This window comes from Alligator sinensis, unplaced genomic scaffold, assembly GCF_000455745.1.
Source record: "Alligator sinensis unplaced genomic scaffold, ASM45574v1 scaffold534_1, whole genome shotgun sequence".
NCBI classification, from domain to species: Eukaryota; Metazoa; Chordata; order Crocodylia; family Alligatoridae; genus Alligator; species Alligator sinensis.
In genome coordinates, this window is record NW_005842050.1 from 2,444,852 (window position 1) to 2,469,508 (window position 24,657).

The 24,657-nt window shown below is 42.8% G+C and overlaps 1 protein-coding gene across 1 annotated transcript in view; it reads right to left on the minus strand.

Moving 5' to 3' along the window:
* Positions 1–580: 580 nt before the first annotated feature.
* Positions 581–24,657, minus strand: part of EXO1 (exonuclease 1) — a 52,870-nt gene continuing 28,793 nt past the window's right edge. The window contains exons 8-14 of the mRNA XM_006022887.1: positions 24,117–24,213; positions 22,825–23,041; positions 21,800–22,043; positions 13,905–14,391; positions 12,209–12,313; positions 6,148–6,341; positions 581–954 (exon numbers count right to left, since the gene is read on the minus strand). Coding sequence (XP_006022949.1) covers positions 813–954; positions 6,148–6,341; positions 12,209–12,313; positions 13,905–14,391; positions 21,800–22,043; positions 22,825–23,041; positions 24,117–24,213 — 1,486 coding nt within the window. The 3' untranslated portion in view covers positions 581–812. The remainder of the gene's footprint in view (positions 955–6,147; positions 6,342–12,208; positions 12,314–13,904; positions 14,392–21,799; positions 22,044–22,824; positions 23,042–24,116; positions 24,214–24,657) is intronic.

Sequence of the window (24,657 nt, forward strand, 5' to 3'; positions counted from 1 at the left end):
CAACCTTAAGAGCATGTTAAAGAGGCAGTGTAGGCATGTCCATTGTGGCCACCAAATGCTAACACGCTTTTCTGGCTAAATAAATGTTCATGTGTGGTATGATGGGGGATAAGACTTGTGTCTATAGACATGTTGATAAGACATATTGTCTATATTTCCCAGGGGATCTTTACTACAGAAAAAAGGTGGTAAAGCTCCTGAAACTCTCTTCACCGATACAGTATTCATCTATGGGTCTTCTCCTTTCTGCAAGGAGAAGCAGCAGTGGCTGAGTCAAGTGACTACAAGTCAGCAGAACTCTTTTAGCTGCTACTGCCCCAAAATTACTTCAGTGGTGCAAGGGCACCAATACCTTTGGGAAACTAAATTGCTCCTGTGCTCACATGGCTGGAATAGAGACCTTGCAGACTGGCAGAAGCAGTGTACCAAACTCCTGGAGTCTTGAGACATATCTGAACTGGCTCTGACATTTGAACAGAAAACTGCAACACAAGAAGGATTGTTAAAGCGTCCCTTAAGCATTTAAAAAAATAATTTTGGACAAAACATTTCATATTGCATCTGAATAAGGAAAAAATCCTCAAGTATTTTAATTTATTCAAGTATATAAAAGGTTTTATTCTATCAGTATAATCTGTACCTTTCATTTCAGTTTTTATAAAAATGAAAAATCTAGTTAGACTAAAAATATATACAGATTATGTCCAAAATTTATCAGTACGAAAAGCAATACATGAGGCCCAAAAGTCAATTTATCTTGCCAGTGATTAAAATGTATCGCAAACAGAATGGCATTGGCAAATGACATCAGTTCACTGGAAAATTGATCTCTGAACATGACTTCGTTCAAGTTGATTGAACATTTCCTCTTCTGTTTCTGGAGTGAGCTGGATATTGTCTTTGATTGGAGACAGTGGATCTGACTTTTTACAAGTGGGAAGCCTTTCAAATTCTCTGCAAAGTAAAAAGTGATAGTTACATGTATTACAATGTCTAATTTCTGAACTGCAATATGAATACAGTATTTCCTTTTTCTTTTTGTAGATAGGAATGAACCCAAAATTGGAACTTAAGAAGACTGAAGTTCTGAACTCCCCTCTACTACTACCTTAACATGCATATTGGGCAAGTTACTTCACCTTTCTGCTTCAGTTATCCTTTAATAGCTACCTTACGGCAACTGTAGTTCGGCAGGCATTACACACTCTTGGTGCTCATGTCCCTCAGATGCTTGTGACTGAAATCTTTCAGCCAATAAGGTTAACTGAGGTTAAATGTGCACACTTAGGGGCTTGGTGTTCCCCCAGTACCAACAACATAAAGGGCAGTATGGACCCATCTCCTCCATATCACACCACAAAATATGTTTACTGAAAAGACCTGTGCAAGTAAAGTTTCCTTTTCCCCTGGAGGTGTGATATTTAAAAAACAAACACCCCAAAAAACTTGTTTTGCATGATGGCAAAACACAAAACTTTTAGAAGATTTTACAAAAAGCTTGAAACTGGTTATACCTTATGTACCTGGGAAGAACTATTATAAATGAAAGAGGGACACTCACCTGACCTAAAATAGCCAAGAGCCCAGACATCAGTTACTTCCATGCAGAAAACAGATTCAAGTTTTGTTCTGCCTCATTTAGAGCAAGGACTTGAACCCCAGTCTTGCATGCTTTAAGTAACTATTCTTAAACTTTGGGTCTATTGGCTATTCCTAGGTGGACAAAGTCTATTATTTAAATTGTAAATTTTACACTTCTTAAAATGAGCATGTGACCCTGAGGAAAATTTCCATTTCAATATTTTGTTACCAAAAAAACCCAAAAACAAAAAAAAGTTCATAAGAAAATTTCTGATGAGCTTTAAAGAATGGGCTATGGTACACATATGGTCAATACATCCTTAAAGAACTCCAGTTACCACAAAGAGCGTAACTTTTCATTCTTTAAGTGCTTGCCCATTTGTATTTCACTTCAATAACTAGCAAGCTGTGACCATGTGCAAAAAGAGACTGCAGTATTGTGCTAGTGGTATTAGACTTTCATACTTCTACTAAAGAGTCAATTTTCAAAGTACAAATTGAACCTCAAATAGCTGCTTTGCAGATATCCATGATGGTCATGTCCAGACAAGCATGGATGTGCAGTATGAGGTGTCGCAGACATCTGTGGGGCCACATATCGCATGTTTAGCTGCTCTCTGCACTATAAGGGAGCTGCGTGGGGTGTATTTTTGATCCCTGGATATCCAGGGGTCAAAAATCCCACGCAGAAAAAAAAGTACAGCAGTGCACTAGGGGAAGCATGCACCGCTCAAAATTGGAGCTGGGCCAGCCAGAGCCAGGCTCTGGCTGCCGGCCAAGCTCCAAGCAGCAGGATCATTGCTGTTACAGCCCCAGGAAACCCCTAGGACCCCAGGTATGGTTGCTTGGGCCAGCCCAGCATTGGCCCCAGCCTCCCTTACCGCACCTAGGGTAAACTGCCATGCACCAGGGGGTGTGTGGCACAGATATTCCTTGGGGACAAGTAGCAGTGACACAAAGTGAGCTGCTGCTAGTTGTCCCCAGGGAACCAAACATCTATGCTCATGTGGATACGGCCTGAGTGTATTTCACAAGAGAGGCAGAAACTGCCTATGCCCAAGTGAAACGACCCCATCTGACCCAAGGGATCTAGAGTAGCTAATTATACTGAGATCTTAATATATTCTGAAATCCACTTGGATAGCCTCTGAATCAATATTGCTTGACTCTACTTGGGTCTGTACCCTTAGACCCTACTTGGGTCTAAACTTTAAATGCTACAGATTAGAAGATCTGAAAGATCTGTCCACTGGCAGTCCCTGTGAATATCTATAGTTTATAACCTAGCCTCCTGTTAATTAGAACCTGATTTAGAGACTAACACTGACAGGTGTAACACCTGGTTGAAACAGAAGTCCATTATTACTTTTGGAAATAACTTGAAAGGTCTAAATGATAGAGAATTCCCACTATAATAACCTGCATTTGCCCGATCCTTCAAGCAGTTTAATTGGTACCAAAAATGCTTTGGGGAGGGGGAAGGGAATGTGCCATGCAGAAATAGTTACCAAGTGTAATAAAACTAATTGTGGGGGGTTATTACAAAAAAAGGGAGGGCCAGTGAGGGGGGCGGGGTGGGGAGGAAAGAGGACATATTATAATCAGTCAAAACCACATTGAGATCTCATTATTAAAAGGAAATAAACGCTATCCAAGTGGATTTCAGATTCTATTGATATTTTGGTATTTTTGACCTTTATCTTCGTATAAAAGACTACTAGTTGTTGTGTTAACACAATTTACTGCAAATCCCCCATCCCTTCCATTTGACGGTATAGAATTTATTACACTAGAGCAGTGGTTTACAACCTTTTTAGACCTGGGTACCCCTTCAAAAATGCTGGCTCTGACTTTTCACTCACTTTTGACTACAAAAGAGAAGAAAAAAAATAGAACAATTCTTCTGTTGCAAAGAACATGTCACGGCGGGGTCCTCGCGGAGGGCCGTGATCTCCTCGAAGTCCCTCGCTCCGTGTCAAGGCCGGCCCAAGGCACCCTCTAATTCTCGCCTGCCACGTCTTGTTGGAGTGTGCGTGTGTGTGTGTATGTGTATATATATATATAGTTGGGAGGCTGCCTATGACTCCCTGGGCACGGCTACTCGGGACCTCTGTCCCCGCGGTTCTTGGACCCCCTGGGGGTCTCCCGGTATAATGGGTGCTCCTCAGGCAATAGACCAATATGGCGCTCCCCCTCTTTGGGGCTCGCCGTGCCCGCCTCGGGCTTCTCAATAGACCAATATGGCGCTCCCCCTCTTTGGGGCTCGCCGTGCCCGCCTCGGGCTTCTCAATAGACCAATATGGCGCTCCCCCTCTTTGGGGCTCGCCGTGCCCGCCTCGGGCTTCTCAATACTGCCCCACTCTGGGGCTGGGGTCTATGTACCCCGCATACAACCCGGGTTCTGTTCCCCGCCCGCAACCCACTGGTTGCGCTCAGGGGCCCCACACCTCTGGGGTCCCTATGAGGCCTCCTCCAACCCCTACAGCCTCACCCACGCCTCCGGTCTAATACCAAAGCCAAACATAAACTAGAGCCTCCTGGCTATAACTCAAACCTAAAGCCTCCTGGCTAAACCATGGCGCCCAAACCTCTCAGAGCTGTCATCCTTCTCTCAGCTACAGCAGTTCCTGCATCGCTCGCCTCTTAGCTCCAGGAGCTCCTGCCCCTCTCGGCTGCTGGCAGGGAACTGCCAGCCTGGTCTCAGCCCTGGTCTTTATAAGGGCCAGGCCCTGCCTCCTACAGGCAGCTGGCTCTCCTTAGTTGCCCCGGCAACCCGCAGCTGTGCCCGTTACCCTGGCAACCGTCATCTGGGCTCGTTATGTCCTGGCAGTTTCTACTCCCTAGGAGCAGAGCACCGAGGTGCTCTGCGACAGAACAAAAGACCATAACAGGGAAGAACGTTTTTAACAGTATGAATTCCTATTTGAAATGTCTCGGTTTATCTTGCAATTTGCTCACCTAACAGTGGTAACACTGTGTGGTACCCTGTGGCACCCATGAAAAACTAAAGGCACCTGGTTGAAAAAATCATTGCTCTAGACAAGCATATTTTATACCAGAAGTTTTGGATATCAAAAGGGACAAGAACTTTCTACATCTGACAAACTGACAGAAGCCAGGATGTGAGGTGGAAGAAAGTGAAGATGCAATATATGTTCTTCGTTGTCATCTGATGAAAACTGTCTTAACTGCATTAATAGTCCAGTAAAACATTCTGCCGTACACCTTTACCATCATGGATCAGTTATTTCTCCATCTTTGCTACCCTCTACACAGATGTTGAGGTTTTCTTTTTGACTTCTATGTTGAGGGCAGCCAAATGCTGAATATTAAGAAATCTATCTTTTTGTTTGCCAAGCAAAATCTCCTTTAGTTGACCCAGTTCTCCAGATAATGAAACATTTGATGAAGACCAAAATGAAGACCAACAGGCATGACTAAAGATTTTAGGTGGAGGGAAACCGTTATTTATACATCATCTCAAGATTTAAAATCCAATCTTTCAGGGCTGTGATGAGATTAGAATCCAAGGTTACGAACTGAACTTGATGTATAGATGGAAGTGTTGAGCTCCCTTTCTTTTTCCTTCTGAATAGAAAGCCTTCCTTCCCTGCTTTTATATTTGTTATGGTCCTGAGGCAGATGCAAGCTCACTCCTCTCATGAAAGAAGTCCCCAAAAAGGGGAAAGAGGCACTCAGGACAATTCCACCTGGCTGCAGGGAGGGCCGCAGCTACTTAAAAGCGTCTCATAGTAATGTAGGGTGCTCCAGCACCCTGATTGAGAATCACTAGCTTAGATGAATATACATAGATAAAAAGATATCCTCCTGCTTAGCAAAACTACCACATTTAGTATAAAGAGAATAAATACATCCAGTTGAAAACTTGAAGCATTTTATAGGTTACACCAGCCAATGAAAATTAATCTCTGCTTAGAAAGACATACAAAGTATAAAGCAAAAGAAGACTTTAAAAAGTTATTTGGGGGAAAAAAAAAAGAGAGAAACAAAAAAAAAAAAAAGGTTTCCTGCTTACTGATTTATATCATCATTAAAATCAGTGGGGGACAGGGTGAAATCAATTTGCCCTATACAGTGAAGATGCTATATGAATAATGAAAAATTAAAGTATTTAATAAATACTCTCAAGTGTATTAAGTTCCCTCCCCCAGAACTGAATGTCTTTCCATTTCACAATTAAAATGGCAAGATGTAATTAAAAAAAAAAAAAAAAAAATTAAACAAATTCTTAGCTGCATCAATCAGTATTACACTATCAACCGGCACATATATCCAGCATTGCAGATCTTTTGCTACTTTAAGATTTAAAAACTGCCTATGGAGTCAGATTTAAATGAACAAGAAATTCTATCCTGCCAAGGAGAGAAACACACACACTATATCTCATTCTTCTAGACTTGTGGGAGCATTCTCCTGCTGGGGCATGTAACTACAGTATTGAAAGGAAAAGAAGAGCTTGCTAGCTATCACAATTGCAAAAGGTCAGATAGAGAAGTGTGTAAGGGGGGAAAAAAGATCCACGTCTATGAAAAAAGGTGAACTCACCTTTTAAATTGGAAGTTCTTCCAGAGTTCACTAATTGTAGCTTGCAGTCCTGGCTTATTTTCAGCATTGCAATGATTTTTCTTCTGTACACTTGGAAGTTTCTTGCTTAACCCACTGACTTTAGCAGGCATCAGTGGTTTGACTTTGCTCACAATGCGTGACCCTACAGAACTGAATTTATGTAACCCAGGAATCTGTAGATACATATATTAAAATAGTTAAAAATTCTGGCAAGCTGCAGAGGCTGTGTTGTATTTACTTTACATAAAAAAAAATAAATCTCTTTCCATTGTTCTGCTAGACAATTTAAAGAATTTTTCGTTGTGTAGATATACATAACTACATGAATACATAACTATATGTACACATTTTTAAATGAATCTGAAAAGAAATCATGTGGATTAAGGATACTGTGGAAACATATAGTTAAAATCAAAGGTAGCGCTGAGTTATTATTTAAACCAGTATCCCTCTAGCCCCAAATCTGTAAGTTATATAAAACTCATTTTAGTTGAGAATCCACCATCTCTCCTTTTTCACATCTCATTATGTAGCAAGACTTCAATAAACCAAGTTCTACAAGGGCAGCTTTCTGAGTTCTCACACAACACACATCTTAGGTTTTTATGGCACCTAAAATGAATAAGTAGAAAAAACTAGAAGTGGACAGTTTATAGATTTGCAGTTTAAGGCCTAACCCCCCCCCTTTTTTTTTTAACAACCCCCCCAAAAAAAACCCAGCCCCACCCAAAAAACCTTTGAAAAAATACAGCTCTTAGGTTCACTCAGAGGTTCACTCAACCCATGTTTGACTACAGAAGAAGAATAGCGTAATGGTTCTGTTGCAAAGAACTCAAAAACAGGTCTGCCCTATTGCAGTCTTTCTAACATTATGAATTCCTGCTTGAAATCTCTGGGTTTCTAGTGTGAAACATGTTTGTACACTTAACAGTGGTAACATTACTTGGCATTCTGTGACACCCTTGAAAGGATCTCAGAGGCAGGCCAGAGTGTTGCCACACCCTGGTAGAGAATCACTGGCCTAAAGTAGGGGCGGGCAATTATTTCAGTTCAAGGTTTACTTAACAAGTTTTGGTGAGCTGTTGAGAGCCAGGCACAAAATTAATGGTGAAGGTAGTTTAACCAATTATAGATAAAAACCCCAAATGATATGCTAAAAAAAAAATCCAAACAAACAACCCCACCCAAACATCTACTATAAAATATTTCAATTTTATTTCAACAAAAATATTATTTGTCCTGATTTATGTTTTTTGAGTGGTGTATATAGAGGCAATTGCATAATAGCTCACAATAAAGTCCCTCTCCCAAGGGAACCAAACCAGCCAGCAGGACACTCAGCCAAGAAAAGACATGCCATCCCCCCATCCCCTCCAGCAGAGCCCTGCCACTCCCCAGCCACCTGCCCTGCATATGGCCCTCAAGGACTACTTGCACCCCAAACATGCCCACCCCTCACCCCTTTGTGAGGCTAACATGGACAAAGCCAAGAGGAAGCCCAGCAGACCCCAGCTCCCTCCCGGGGCCACGTAGACTGCTCCCACCCACAGCCTGGGGGTCCCCTTTCCCCCAGGAGGAGTACAAGGCCAAACATACTGGGGGCAGCCTCACCTGGGGGAATGGGATGGGAGCCACACTGGCTGCAGTCAGGAGATGGTAGGTGGCTGGGCCAGCTCATGGCACTACACAGGGCAAGGCGAGAGGCAGGGCCAGGACCAGGGGTTCAACCTGCCGGGAGGTGCTGGGGAAACTCCACTGCTTCCGGGCACAGATGCAAAGTGCTCATTGCACAGTCCTAATGCCCAGGGAAGCTCCTGCCAGCTCTGAGCCACAGGCAGGTGGGGTATCGCTGGCCCAGGTTGAACGGGGTTGACAGGCAGACAGGGCAGGGCAGCTTCCACCCAGCATCCCCTGTGGCATCATCAGAAGCTGAAGCTGGAAGCCTCTGGGGCTTGAGTGTGGCTCACTCAAGGCCTGCCACACAGTGATGGGTGGGTGGGGATGCTGCTACCTAGCGTCCACTGTGACATCAGGAGATGCTGAAGCTAAAGCCACTGCTCATGCCACCTGTCTGAGGTCCAGATAGAATCAATTGGTGGGCTAGATATATTCTGCAGGCTGTATTTTGCCCATCCCTAGCCTAAAGTGACTATTAAATCATCCAGTTCAGGGGTGGGCAATTATTTGGGCTAGAGGGCCACTTAAGGAGTTTTGGTGAGCTGTTACAGGTGTGGGGCAGAGGAGGCTGGCAAGGGGCAGGGTAACTGATTCCATCCAGCAGAGACAAGGGTCAGGGACTCTCACCACCAAGGCGGCTGGGCATAGGGCCACACCCCAGGAGGGGCAGAGATTGACAAGAGACTGAGAAGTCAGAGCTGTCTGAATGAGAGACTGGGGCATAGGGCCCACTCAACTGGTTGATTGTTGCACCTGTGTGAGGCATGGTCAGAGCTATAGTGAGTAGCCCATAAAAAATGGATGCCCTTGAGAGCTAAGTGCAGACCAGGAGGGCTTGCCTAGCAGGAAGGATTGATTGGGAGCAAAGGGGTCTAAGAGAGATCTGCAGGTAAATAGGACAGGTTATGGCTCGCTTTAGGACCTTTGGGCAGCCTCCCTTTCCAAATATTAATAAGGCCAAGGTGTGGCAGAAAAAAGCAAAGGGAGGGGACTTTAAAGATAGAGTGGAGAGCTTTAGTCACTACATGGGGCATGATGCCCCCTTCCCCCTCTCCCTTTGTGCACTGGTCCTGTTATACAATCCCATATTGAGACCATTAAGCTGTCTGACTGAAGCAGGTCTCATTTCATTTCCCTAGGTAGTGTGCCCCTGTGGTTAATTATCCTCACAAACCCTCCCCCCACCCCAAAACAACAAAACCCAAACAACCCCAACAACTGTGCCATCTTTCCATTCAGATTTGTCAGGCTTTAGTTTCCAACCAGTTTTTTGCAGGCTTTTCCATAATAAAACTAATTTTGTGAAATAATTGAATCAGAACGAGAGAATTCATTTTTCAGAAAAACTATTTTCACTCTTAGCAAATCAAATCCTCATCTTCTAGCAATTTAATGACACATCAGCTTTTTAATTACTTTGCCAAAAACTGACATAATTGGAAATTGTTCTACAGTTCTTTGGGTCATCTCACTTGTGTCCTTTGAATGTGGTGCATTAGCGCTCTGCCAGTTTTCTGGGACTTCCCTAGTAGTATTATTCCCTGGTATTATTTAATTATTATTAAAAACTTGATATCAGCAGGCCAGTAAATCTTCAACTGGATAAATTATACAAATCCACTAATTTAGAAATGTTTCTCTTTAGATTCATTTAACATCCTCTTTAAAGACATGCAGACTAGAGACCTCTAAAAACATGTTTTTTCCCTTTCCAAACATTATATAAAGATGCTTAAGGAATAATTCTTCCACTTCTCTAGTTTATGTTCCATGCTAACCCTACACAAGTTTAACTCTACCTCTGCTGTGCCTCAGTGCTCCACATACTGCAGAAAGATAAGTAAATTTATTTAATTGGACTATAGTTTTGCAATATCAATAGCTAGACAAAATATATTATGCTTGTACCAATGCAATAAAAATAATTTTAAGTACATGAACACAGAGGGTTTTTTTACATTAATTCTTCAATTATTTTTCCCCTTTTAGAACTAAAATATTTAAAATCAGATTGGTCTTATAAATATTAAACTATAATTTTACGGAGAAGGCTTACATAATCTGCTTATTTACGATTAATAGTATATGTAATTACATGCACATAAACTACATTAAAAGACCATTATTTAGGTTACAAATAGGGGTGCACTGAGAGAGGTTCTGGGGGCTGATACCGATAGATGATTTTTAAGGAGGCATATTGGCTGATACTGATCTGATTTCTGATACAGCTGCGTGCAGCTGGTAAGTCCATTGTGGTGGAAGGGGAGGGGGGAGGGAAGGGACGTGGGGGAAGCAGATGGCAGGCTGGAGCTGTGCGCTTCTTGGCAGGGGCGGGCAGTGGCGGCGCTGGAGGCAGGCTACGGGGAGGGCGGCTGCAGCCACCCAAAATGTCACCGTAACCTCGCCATAGCCCCTCCTCCCAGCACTGCTGCCACCTGCCACAAGCCCAGCCCCCCAGTGAGAAGAGTCTGCTGCAGCCCCAGCTCCAGCCCGCAGCTATAGCCCATCTCCCAGCTGATCCAGGGGCACCCCCCCCCCCCCTCTCCCCCCCGGGTGGGAGCTGCCCCCCCGCACCCACTGGACAAGCTGCAGGTCCGTTCCGTGCCCTCCCCACCACCAAGTCCCTTCCCTCCCCTTCCACCACAATGGCCTTTCCAGCTGCACGCAGCTCTCCACGCTGCTGGGCTGTGCTCCTCGCTGCCTGCGTGCTGCACTGCGGCTACATGCACATACAGGCATTTATTGGCCGCATTGAGCCAATTTCCGATACAGCCTATTTTCTTTATATTGGTGCCAATCCAATACCAGACAGATGTATTGGTGCACCTCTAGTTGCAAAACTCATTTTGGAATCAAGGAAGGTGTTAGCAATCTTTTGAAAATTAACACAGAAAGAAAGCATTAAACAAGTTTAAATACAGGGATTTGCTGACTGAGGATGAACTATTGAAGGTCACAATTCCCTGAATCCACTCTTCTCCATGAAATCCACAAGTTAGAGTGAAGAATAAAATATGAGATGACTGTTCATCTTTTTATTTTGTCTAAAGTAGTTGTTGGGTTTTTGTTTTGTTTTTTTTAAGTGTTTTCTACAATATGGTTCAATACCATCAACATCACCCGAGGTAGGAATAACATTACAGACAAGACTCCAAGATTTTAGAGTACCTGCTAATTTGTATGCACTCATAACAATGATATATGAATTAAAATTTGGAATTTTTATAATTTCCTAGTCAGGACTTGCACATTAGCCAAACCCCATTATTTACTTGACTCCACTGATGAGTAAAAATATTACCGTACTAACTGTAAAAGGACCCAAATTTCCTGGAGTTTCTTGGAGATAAGTATCTGTAGATTTAATATAACTCCCAAGTACTTTAGTTTAATGCATTTAGCCTCACAAAAGCTGTCTGTAAAGCAGGAGATTCTTAATGTTTCCATTTTACTGATGGAACATTGAGACAAGAGATTGATTTCCCCCCAAAAGTCACATAAGAAGTCTGGAAAACAAGTCAACTACACCAAGATCTCCCAAGTCCATGGTTATTGGCCTAGCGATTCTACTGCTCTTCTTCATAAAAAGACATTTAATAATTTAATGAAATAGTACATGATTTATTTTTAAAGTAAGAAATAGATTAAAATAATTAAAAGGAAAAAAGTTCAAATTCTTTACACCGAAAGCAACCAAATAACCACAAGGTACAAGGAACACATGCACGCTGCTACACTCTTAAACTTAGGTGCACATTTTGTTTAATGATTATTAGTCTCTTGCTAAAAAAATTATATTGTTAAAATTTAGTTACAACTCTTTGAATTAGGATTGAATTAGATTCTGATTAAGTGAAGGCTTATAAAACTTTTCTGGCCAAAGAAATCTTGTTAGTACTTTTCTAGCCACAAGGTGGGGCTGGGGGGACAAAGATGGGTGCACATACTACTAGAAAAACTGACTGTGGGCCCTTGTTTCTAATGTGGCTTTATTCTTGCTCATTAAGGCATGGCTGCAGCTTGTGATATACATGAGAACTTAATATACAGGTCCTGTACTTAAGCAAAAATATATGAATAATAGAAATGTGGAATAATAGAAAAACAGAAACTGCAGGCTTGTTATTGGTTCCAAGCACAACTGAGTTAAAACTAGTTCTCCTCTTTCAGTAGTTTCTGTATAAACATCTGTAATTAAATGTTAGAAATGCTGACTGGTGAATGCATGTCAAATGTACAAACATACCTGAAACTCCTGTCCTAATAAAGTCTTCAAATAAGCAATCATAACAATTTAAATGTAGCTAGATGGACTTTGAAACACTGTGGAACACGTATTAAAATTAAAGAAGCATTGTACCTTACTCCTTAGGACTGTATTTTTTCTTTCGGTATAAGTAGTAGAAAATGGGGGTGAACTCTGAGAATGTGAATCACCATCAAGCTTTAAGCTGCGGTCACGTTCCTTTGAAGAGACAAACAATTATCTTGCATCACTCAAAATGGACTTTCCCATAATGACTGTATATGATTATACAACATAGTCTAAACTATATGTAGTGGGCTTGAGCAATTAAAAATTACCCAACAGGCACAGAGGGCTGTCAGTCCTTTTCACAGATCTCACCCATGGTCAGTGTTGTGCCATTAGAAGCCAGAAAACCAAATCCTGTTAATTTCAAGGCTGTTCTCAGTGGTGTTAGGGCAGGGGTGGTGGGCCATATCCAGCCAGCCAATTGATCCTATCCAACCCGCCAGGAGCCTGAGGAGGGAGCACTGTGCTCCATGCTGCTCTGCTGTTGCTGTAGTCAGGCAGCACGCAGACTCCTTCCTCCCTACCTCCTTTTGGGACTGCACAGCTACAGTGCCAACAACACAGCTGCTGGCCCTGCATGGGACAGGGCACAATGCGGTGTGCCAAGTAGCTGTCCTACCCACCATGATGAACCATACTGCTGCCACAGCGCTGCTAGTCCATACTGGCCACCGGTGGGGTGGGGGGAAAAATAAGAATCTCTGATCATGGCAGCCACCCCTGATTTTCCTGGTGCGGTACAGCAGCAGCAGCTCATTGAGGCAGAGACAGGACAGCTACTTGGCATGCTGCATTGTATCCTGTCCCCTGCAGGCCTGACAGCCACAGTGCCAGGACTATACAGTGCCAACAGGAAGGCAGGGAGGGGGCAGAGGAGTCTGTGCACTGCGTGGCCCTTTCCAGCCTCAACTGCAGAGCAGAGCAGCTTGGGGTGCAGTCCTCCCTCCTCAGGCTCCCAGACCCCGCTCCACCTCCTGTCCCCTCAACAGCTCACCAAAACTCCTTAAGTGGCCCTTCAGCCCAAATAATTGCCCATTTTGCGTTAGGAGCATTCCATCAGAAAATAGCCAGCCTTAATGAAGAGAGGGAAAAAAGTCTGCACTTAACAAAGCCTTTGAATAATAATATAACAGACCTTATTGAGGTGTGAGCAGCTGAGCCCAGGCTGTTTCCACACAAAGTAGTGCGCATGCTTGCTTTGGCTTAAAGCAATATCATTAATATTGAAAGCAATAGAACTTGGCAAATGCCACATGCAGGATTTAAATGGCTGCTTGTGCTAACTAAATTGCTCATACTATATAGCCTGCAACATTTTTCACCATTTCAAAGAACTGTTGTGAGAATCTCTTCTTGTTTTTATCAAGAAAGGCTGTGTAAAGTTACATACGTAGGATGCTACTTCTCCTCTGACACGTGAAAGCAAAATGCAGAACTGTAAAGTGGATCTGTATACTTAATTTGAATCCCTGAATGAGCAGCAGTGGAGAACTGAAAGCATAAAACTCAAGCACTGACCCACAAACAGCCTTATGTAAAACTAATGTATCAACTCAGGCTTTACAGATGTTGTAGCCTTGGAGTATGAATTTAAAGAGGAAAGACAGTTAGATACTTAACTGTGTAATTCATCTGAACTCCATGCAAAGCACTGATAGTTCTCAAAACTTAATTTAATTCAGAAAAATTTAAGCCCACAGAGACAGTATAGCTGAATTAAAACAAAGGCTAGTTTTCTTACTTCTGCATCTGAATCTTTGTTAGACACCTGTGAAATTTTTGAAGAGTCCAAACTGCTTTCAGACAGCTCATAAGACTCCTGAGACTGAGAAGAACATTCCATTTCTGGTACAGCGCAGGATTCTTCATCCGATTCATCACGTGCTACATCGCTTACTGTAGGTAACCTAGCCATCTCATTCTCCTGGGAGACCATTTGGTTTTCGCTCTCTTTGTGAAACTGCTGTAATGGCAACAAGCCACTAGATGGGCTGGGAGTCCCAGGATTCTTTCCAAAGTTTCCAGACCAACGGAAACAACTTCTTTGTGTTTCTCCAGGGGATGGTAAAATAGTTCTTGTAAATTTTCCAGTCTCCAAAGACTGAGGAGCATGATCTTCTATATGTTTGAGTTCCTGTGCCTGACAGTCCAACACTACCTTGGGAGATGGCTGGCTGACTTCCTCCTTTTCTGTACAATCAAACACATCCACAGGACTGCAGAAGAACCTAATGTACACAGAAAGATGAACGGCAAGTTTAGAAAGAAAAAAAAAAAAATCACTAATTTGCAAGCAAAAATTTCACCTACACAGTCAGCTAGTTATATGTGCCCAGCAATTTGGATTTGAAATACTATTGCAGTTGCAGGACTCATTCACCGTTTGTTCAGTATATGCACGAACTGCGATATTTTACCTTTCAGGGCAGTAGGAAGGGTCAACAAGGGTTAGTGCAGTTTAAGCGAGGGGCCATGGACAAGTGTTCATTTCTAGTGCTGCTAATTTCTGGGAATTTTGCAGAGTTAGAAATCCTATCAGGAGCAGGAGTGTACAGGCCTTCCAGCCTTCAGCTGCCCCCTCTTCCCCACACATTGTGGAGTGACCTCAGACTGATAAAGACTGAGTAACAACTACTACTCTATCCAGCTTGTTCTGAAGAATGCACAGGGAAGCTCTCTCTGGTGTTCCACTCCTCCCAGTCCTCTGCTGCTGCTCCCATCTCCCCTTCCATTTTCCTTAGATCAGGTTTACCCTGGTCTGCAGAAAATAGGGGAGCATTTTCCCTTCTTGCTCCACTTCTCCAAGTTTTTGGTAGGAGTGGAGCAGCAGAAGTGTACAACTGTCCTTGCCCACATGCAAGTTTTCCACATGGGAATTATCTTCCTTGTTGAAAGAGGAAGATCTTTCTTGTAGATCTGGTATGTTTTTTGTGGAAGAAACTACATAAATGCCTGTATGCTCCCAGTTTCTAGCAGGTAGAAAGGCATTCCTCCTGTTAGAAATGCAACGCTTGTCCATACCCAGCAAAACTAGGGTATAGTCATGCCCTTTTTAGAAAAAAATGAACTTACCTTCTTGGAAGAGGCTGTATTTATTGCAGCTTAATTTGAAAAGCAGGCTAGCTCTTCCTTTTCTAATGCTGCAGAGGTTGAGAACAGCTAGCTTTCTGCTTTTGTGATTAAAGGCACCTACCTCAGGATTCAGGGAATCCAGTTACCAGCTCTGCCACAAATTTTATTGACATTGGGCAAATCACCAAGAGCCAGGTTCAGTTTGCTCACATAGGTACCTCTCAAGAGGTAGTCCCAAGAAGACTATGACACTGGGTTAGGTACTTAGCTCTTACAGAGTCAATGAAGAGGGTCAGGTGCCTTGAAAAGACTGTTTCTGATAAGACACTTGAGCTCCCTAGGAAATGGGGAGTGAGAAGAGATTCCACAGGCCCAGGTACAGAAAGCTAGCTGAAACAAAATGTTGAATACACAACTGATTTGAATTTTACTTCCTCTCCAAGGCACAGAAACCTGTCTCAATGCTGCACTTTAGGTCCCTCTGTTCACCAAAGTGCCTTGTCTCTCTGGAAGGTTGTCACTTAACTGGAGACAAATAGTGATTCTCACCTTTAGCACAATAGCCTAGTTTGAAAGAGGGTGAGACAAGTCTCATCTTCCACCTCCCAGGACAGTGCCCTACCACTGGCCATGGAACAATCTGGACTGGGGCACCCTCCACTCCTGTTGAAGAAGCAGGACCACTAGCAGCAAAAAAATTCAAGTCATCACGGGGACAAAGAAAGGAAGCCTGACAATAGCCAAGTGACAAGAGCTCTCTGTTGGAAGGGGAGAGATCCACGTTCTACTCACTATTCCTAAGACTGCTAATATACTTCACAATAGTCATTGGTTAAAAAAAAAAACAAAAAACCCACAACAAACTAACAACAGAAAGCAAATAATCCTGACAGCAGGGACCAAAACCCAGTTTTCCCATCTCCCACCTGAATGGTTTAGATTCTACGTCACTGGTTCTCAACTAAGTTGCTGCAGCACCCTGGGGTGCTGCAAGATCCCCTTAGGGATGCTGCAGTGCAGCCACTGCTGCTGCCAGGCAGAAATACTCCGGGCACATGATGCACAGCTAGACCAAGAAGGGCTGTGGCATGCACATGCTTTCCTGCCTCATTAGGGTTTCTCTGATAAGCCTAAAGCAGGCAGGGGAGCCAGCTTGTACCACAGCCCTTCCTGGTCCAGTCCCCTCAACGATCCTCCCAGAAACAGATATGCAGGGCAGCCTGTAGACCTGTTTCCTGGAGATGCTGAGGAGGGTCTGGCTGTGCACAAGGCATGAGGTGCACTTTTACATAGAGGCAACAGCAGCACCCGAGTTGAGAAGCACTGAGGTAAGTTGAGGCAACACAGCAGTGATTCTCAACCAGGGGTGCTGCCCAATTCAAAAGAGTTGGGGAGGGGTGTTGTGACTAAAAGGGTTGAGAATCACTGTTCTTCATTCCCTCGTTTGCCATGTTTCTTTAGTGTGACAACTGTTGATTTATTGGCTGCCCAGTGGCCCTTCTTCAACAAGAGGGGAGGAGGTTTTGCTACCTTGCAACTGAGTACTTGTGAGAGGTAAGATAACATGTTGCCACCCATTCAGACTATGGAAAGGCTTGAACTCAAATCACCAACTTCTTCAGTGACTGCTTTAGACACTAGGTAATCATTCAAAAGGTAGGTACTGCCACCTGCTCTTCCTGCCGTGCTTTTTTAATAAGAAATGATTATTAGAGGTACACTGATACATCCGTTGCATATTGGATTGGCACCGATAACAGGAAAACTAACATTATTGAAACTGGCTTTTTCTGGCCAATAATGTCATGTATAAATACCACATGTGTGCACACAACTGCAGCATACACTTGGCTAGGAATGTTGCCCAGCAGCTTGGAGAGCAGCCTCCTGCCAATAGGTTTGAGGGGGGCCATGAGGGAGGCAGATTAAAGCCCCCACAGTGAGGAAGGGAGTGGGGCAGGGGCAGGCACCCCCCAGCCAGTGGGACCCAGTGTCCTGCTCCCAGCCCTGGGTTCCTATTTACTGCCCTGGGTGGGCAGCGCCTGCCCCTGCCCCACTCCCTCCCTCATGGTGGGGGCCTCGATCTGCCCCACCCCGGACTTATCCGGAGGAAGCTGCTCTCCAAGCGGCTGGGTTGTATTCCTGCAAATCAGATATTGGATCGGTATTGGCCAATATGGCTGGTTAATAATTGGCTATCAGTATCAGCCAAGAAAATCTTTATCAGTTAACCCCAAATGATTATAAATACCATGATTTGAACTAAACTGTCTGTATTTGGAGATGCCACAGGGATCAGACTTCTCCAGGAATCTTGGCTGATTTCAAGAAATACCCTAAGTCCATTTTGGATTGCACAAAGAGATTAGGCAGAGATCAAGTGCATAGATGCTCTACCCCTTTGTCAGTAAGATCAAACCCATGCACTAGTACAAGGGGGAGCATTATAGTCCAAAATGAAAGGCCTGAATGAATGCTGTGGCTACTATAAGCAATTCATTCTGGATAACTGTGGAACATACGGCACAGACATATGAGCAAAGTACAACCAGTTAAGAACTCAGCAGGATCTTACCATGCCAGCTACTCAACAAGAACTCTGCACCTGCTCTTACCCAGCAGGAAATGAAAGCTAAGCCAGGGAATCTTAGCTCTGAAAAAACAGCCAAACGAATCAAGAAAGAGGGCCAAAGTGTTGTGGTTTAGCCTTCACGTATGCAAGATAAAAATCAAATAAATGGAGTTACAATGGAGCAGGTAGTGAGTGTATCTACATGTTCATTAATGCACTGTAATTATGGTGCATTGAGTTTAGTATCTGTAATTACAGGTACTAAACTTAATGCGCTGTAATTGGCACTACTTTGCAGTAGTACCACTACACGCTTTTTTGTGCTCCTGATGCACAGTAGACTAATTCTACTGTGCATTAGCACGGTTTCTGCTTGCCACACTAATATGCAGCACAATAAGTCTACTACACAAGATGCTAAATGCGCAGATGTGTGGTAAATACTTGCTAACTTAAGTCAATATATTATTGTCCATTGTTCATTTATCTGTACCTTTCAGCATCTATATTCCAGTAAATCCCATTTAGACAGCTATGGTATCAATCTAGATATTTTCCTAGGGCTCCAATCCAGCAAACATTTATGCGAACAATTGTCACATAATCCATGCGAGATCCTTTCAAGGGTGCTATGGGGTACTGTTCCCAGCCTTGGCCATTTTCAAAGGGACCTAGGCTAAGCTGCAGAACTGCTGCTAAGCAGCCTGTTTCTGAGTAACCACAGTGTGAACCTTTGCAGATGTGAAAACTAACTTGGACAGCAAGCAAAGGAAACCAAATACAATTAAACAAAGCACAAGGCATAAAAGGAGAGAAGGGAAAACCATACATTAAATAATCTATATACACTATATCATAGTTTTTATCTTAAGTAGTAGCAGTGACTGATGTAACTAAATGTATTACATATTATATGGTTATTATAGGTATATTTTTGTTAAAACATTTAGATAGTTTGTAAAAATAAAAAAGCGTCAGAAGACTACAAAAATCGATAAAAAAGAAACAGAAACAGCATTCCACAATGGGGAAGGAAAGGAGATAAGAAACCTCCATCTTTCCCAAGGATACAAATCCCAACTAACTGACACCTTCCCAGTCCACAAGAGATCTTGTTCAGTCCAGTCCAGTCCCAAAAGTTTCAGTGAGACAAAGAAGTTTAAATAAAACCAAACCAAAGGTCATTTATTAAAATATTAAAACCAGCCATCTACACATATTGGGTATAGGCTGGAGGGAAATTTGGAAAATTCAGCAAATTCAAGACCTGCTGCCAATTTGCATGCCACCGTCTTCCCACCTCTCGAGTCTCCCCAGCCGATATAGGTGAGAATCTATGTTGTGCTGTTGCAGGTAGCCAGATAAACGTTTTCATGTTTTAAGGTGCAATAAAAGGTTGGGCTGTAGAGCTGTTTCTGCCTCTTATCAGTAGCCTACCCAGGTTACTGTACTACACAACGTTAGCACTGTTAGGTGTGCAAAAAAAATCATAAGATAAAAAACTCACAGGCCACATCCAGATGAGCGCAGCCAGGAGGTATGTGGTGCTGCAGACACATCTGCAACACCACATACCACACGTTCAGGTAGTCTCCGCACTCCAAAGTAGCAGCATGCAGGGGGGTGGGGGGGAATCCCAGGATCAAAAAAAAATCCCATGCAAAGACAAAAAAAGCAGAGTGGCACATGCAGAGACAGTGCGCACCGCACAAAACTGGAGCCTGGCCAGCTGAAGCCACACTCCAAGTGGTAGGATCGCCGCTGCCACAGCTTGGAAGGAAAATTACTTTATTATATTTATGTAGTCAAAAAAAAAAAAAAGAGAAAAAAAAACAACTATGAGATGGCATTTTCCCAAGGATGCCTTGAGTCTAAAAAGTTTAAGAACCACTGATTTATGTGGTTCTCTAAAGAAATGAGATGAATTGTTAACATCAACAGGACTACTTGAATGTATGTGTTAAATGCATTCAGGATTAGGCCCTAGATTAGGGGTGGGCAAATATTTTGGCAGGAGAGCCACTTAATGAGTTTTGGTGAGCTCTGAAGATACAATTTCAACAAATTGTAGATGAAAATATCAACTCTTACACTAAAAATAAAACCTATAACATACTTTGATTTTATTTCAAAAACTATTTTTGTCCCGATTCATGTTTTTTTTGAGTAATGTATATAGAGGTGATTGCATGATGGCTCAATATAGTCTCTCTTTTGTATGTTGTGTGGGGGTGGGGAAGAAAAAGGGGGCATGTGCAGCAGAGCTCATCTAGGTAATACAGGTGCGGGAGCAATCTGTCCCTCCCCATATCCAGTCCACGGCTGCCCTCTCAATGCTTTGCATAAATCTGAGCCCACATCACACTCCTGCCTGTACCCACCCCAGCCCTGGCCACTACAGAGGTTCCTGGTGGGGTTGCATTCCACCCACTCAGCTGCCTGCAGGTAGCTGCTCATTGCACTGGGTGGACAGAGTGAGTGGAAACTGGCCGGGAGCTTGAGCTGGAGCCCCTGCACTGGGGCAGGAGCTGCCCAGCTGCAGCTTCTCCCCCACCCACTGCCGCTTCTCTACTTTACTTGCTGCTTGGAGCAGCGCAACAGGGGCAGGAGCTGCAGGAGCCACTGAAGGCAGGGGAAAGCTGAGCAGTACCCGGGAAGCTGCAGCAGTGGCAGATGCAGCCCTGCCAGGAAGCTGTGCGCACTGGCCAGGGCTGGGACCATCCAGCAGCCGTGGGTAAAGAACAGCATTGGCTGCCCCAGGGTGAAGTGGGTGGGGCTCCTCTCATGGGCCAGATTCAGTCAGTTAGTAGCTTGGATCCAGCCCATGAGCTGTATTTTGCCCACACCTGCCCTACATCTTTTGACCCTCCATTTTCCATTGCAAAATGAAAATTAGTACTTATAATACCTCTGCTAGATATTAGGATAATTTCATCTTTAATCATGAATAATTCAGATTTTATGGTTATTGGAACAAACCCATCTTAACTGATAAATAGGGCAGGGTCTGACAACTTGAAGCCTGCATGCTGTTTTAGGGTATTGGTAGCAAAGCTCAGCCTGGTGCATCACCCTCTCTCCATCCTGTGCAAGTCTCACCCCTTTCCCCAGTGTCAGAGAAGTACCCCCCTGCCACTGAATTTCTATACAGCCACAGTGTGGCACAAGCAAAGCAACCCTATTGCCAAACCTCTGGACAAGCAGTCAGAGTAGTGAAGGCAAAGTCCCCCCAGTCACTAGTCTGATCCACAGGCCAGATCTAACAGCCTGTGAACTAGATAGCACATGGAGCCATAGGTTGCCAACCCGTTCTATAGCCTCGCAGAGATAAATGGACAAAAAGATAAAAGAGCAGAGACCATAAAATAATACTGCATTAATAAATCTAGGTATTGCATAATACCTTCCTCGCACAAATTCCTGTATTTAAGGAGACAGTCTAGTATAATGGACAAAAGACTAGACTACAAGTTAGAGACCTGCATTCTATTCCTACTTCCTAGGGTCATGCAGCAGATGGAAGTGGAACAATTTCACCTCTGTTGAACTTTTTCTCCCCCCTTATCTTGCTACACCCACCTTTTAACTTTCCATTTGCATCAGCCATGTCTCACTTGATTTGTACAGCAGTTTTCAGTGGGCGCATCTGCATATTCGTTAATGTGCTGTAATTACGGTGCATTAAGTTTAGTACCAATAATTACAACTAACTTAATGTACTGTAATGTGCTACTGCGCAGCAGTGCTGCCACGCTTTTTTCATGACACTAATGCACAGTAGACTATTTGTACTGTGCATTAGCATGGTTTTTGCCAGACACGCTAATGCACAGTAGAATTAGTTTGCAGTGCCTTTGGCTTCTCATGTAGATGCACCCATTTTCAGCCGGAGATCAAAAGCGAGAAAAGTGAAAGGCTAAATTCTGAATATTCCGTAAGAACTGAACTTGGACATTCTTATATTACTTATTAAAGTAGTGCTGTGAACTTGCCTGCTTCTCGTCCCTGGAACAACAATAGCATTACTGTCTTTGTTTTTCCTCTGCAGAAAGGAAGCAAATTTATTTCTAAGTTTAGGCAGGGAGTTCGAGCTTTCTTTACTAACAGAGTCCCCTGAAGCATCAATCACTGACACTGCAGAGACCATCTTCTGTGGTTCACTGTCCTCACTGTTTTCTTTCTTGGGTCTTTTTGAAGATGAATACTGATTCAACAGATCTCCATCTGACAGCTCCTCTAAAGAGAAACACAGTTTTAATTCAATTTCACATCGGTGTAGAAGTACTCACAGAATGGAGTTTAACTAAATTGAACATCATGCCACTTAACCTTCTAACAAATCTAAAACGGTGTTAAGAGAAGGCTAATACAGACAATCAAGTACGGATTTTTAACCCAATGTTAAATCAGCAAATTTAAACTTTACTTGTACATGCTCTTTTACAAGCAGTGAACTACAAGTAAACCATTAGATAAATAGAAGTAGGGTCGGAAGGGACCTTGTAGATCTTCAAGTCCAACCCCCTGCCCGGGCAGGAAGAAAGCTGGGCCCAAATGACCCCAGCCATGTAGGCATCAAGCCACTTCTTAAAGACCCCCAGGGTAGGAGCCACTGAATAATATTAGTAGGAGTGATTCCTAAAAAGCAGACTAATGCATATAATATTTTACAAAAAAGTGGTACAACCCAAGAGAGGCAAGGGGAAAACAATTTTACGATGAGGATAACAAAACTAAGAAAAAGTATGCAAAACAAGATGAACATGAGAAAATGAAAGTTGAACAAAAAAGTTTATGCAAGATCCTGAAAATGAGAGCAAGGACCTTGAATATGAAAAAGTAAGTAGGCCAGCAAAAATTAAAAAAAAAATACTGATAGATAAAATCTCTCAAGTCTAATTAAAATTTGTATATTAAAAAATATATACCCGAGAGAGAGTATTCTCAACCTTATGCCTTCACCTCAAACAAATAGATTCCCCTTTTCCCTCTTGATGTTTTCTGTAAAGTAACATACCATTTCTTGGTCTTTTGGCCAGTAGCAAACTGCTTGGAAGTTTAAGCCCTTTGAGACTAACTATCCTCTCAATGCCTTTGGTAGTTGTTTTCTCTGGCAAAGGCATGGTAAGCATCTTAGTGTCCATATTATGACCAGGTTTATAGTCCCTGCTCCAAATACTGTTTAAATGGCCAGCAGCTCTCTCATTCCAGCCACGACTTCTTGGTTGTGAAGTCTATAAAAAGTTAAGAATAGAAAGCAAAATGTGTAGGTAAGTAGGTCAGTCAGTTTAGGTTCTCCCACTTCAGTGTATAGTCAAAATGTTCTGACATGCATACAAGTTAGTGGGAGACAGGGCTCCTCTTCAATGCTGCTTTCTGTCTGATCCCACATTTTCACATACTTTCCATACAAATTGTATCTTTTGTGCTACCGAATCCACTTCCTTTCACTAAAGCATAAGTGATTTTGTATCTATAGCATTTTGAGATAGAGTCTGTAGAGTAAAATCTGTGCTTTGATTTCTATGACAAACTTGAGAGAAGTACTTTTCTCCTACACTTAAATGTAATAAATATGAATCTCAACCATTTTAAAAGATTATTTTTATATCGGTTAATTCTGTATATAGACCCTTCATTAACCCTTACAGTTAAATGTATTTCTCTCGTCTCAAACCAACATGGCTACAACATAGATCCACAAAAAAATTCCCTTTTTGAAGATAGCTCATTGAAATAAAACAAAAACACTAGCACAGAAGCAATGGCTATTTTTTCCCCATCAAATATAATGGATTTTCCTGAAGACAGAAAAGAATGGCCTAAAACACAATTTGAGGAAACCCCTTTAAAATGTTTAACTCCCATTAATGTTTCTACACATACAAATGTTTTCATGACCTAGAGCAGAAGACACATTACCTGGTGTTCTATTTTATTGGACAGTGGAAACAATGTTTATGTTCATATTTATGTGCGTACCTTTAAGTTTTTCATAACTATTCAATTAAAAAAAGATACGGACAAAAATAGTTCAACAGATTATGCATCACCTATATTTTAGGCTCTAGAAGTAATTGTCAAAGTCCTTAACTTGCAATCAGAAAGGGAAACGGGGAGGAGGGAAGTTTACCTTCTTTGGCTACTAGCACCTGCCTAATATTTTTATACACAATGCAAAAAACACACAGTACCATAGAACAACTTTCACCCCCTGAAACATGTCTATATTAACATTGAGACACTTTATCCTATACAAAGTCAAATAGGCATCACAAACTCACTGTAAACATTAAGAACAAATGTTACCTGTGAAGCGTCAGGGTTGTAGTCATCAATTTGTTTCATTGTATTGACATCTACATTACCCAGTGCAATTTGAAAAGCAGTATTCTCACCAAAATGTCTAAGTCAATAACATAAGGAAGAATACAATGACATTAAGGAGAACTACTTGAATATTTTATGATTTAGACAAAAAGCAGGCACTAGTAGGTCAAGTTAATATAAGTGCAGCTATCCACTTCATATATTAAAATGCTGTTAGAATAACCCAGCCCAAACAAGGGCTAGGGACAGACATTCAAAAAGCCTGAGCCCGAATTGATTCAATCTTTGTCAATAAGTTTAACCTGGCTAGACTGAACCAGATTGTAACCATACAGACATCCCCTCTGGGCTGAAGAAATGCAGGCACATGCCTGCAGTGGCTCAGGCTAGAAGCCAGGGGGCACTAGAGTAGCCCTCTCTTCCCTTCCACAATGCTGAGCTGAGGGGGGCGTGGCCAGTCCCCAGCAGGGTTCTCCAATTAGGGAGGGGTTACACCCCCCCCCCCCCCCCCCCCCCCCCC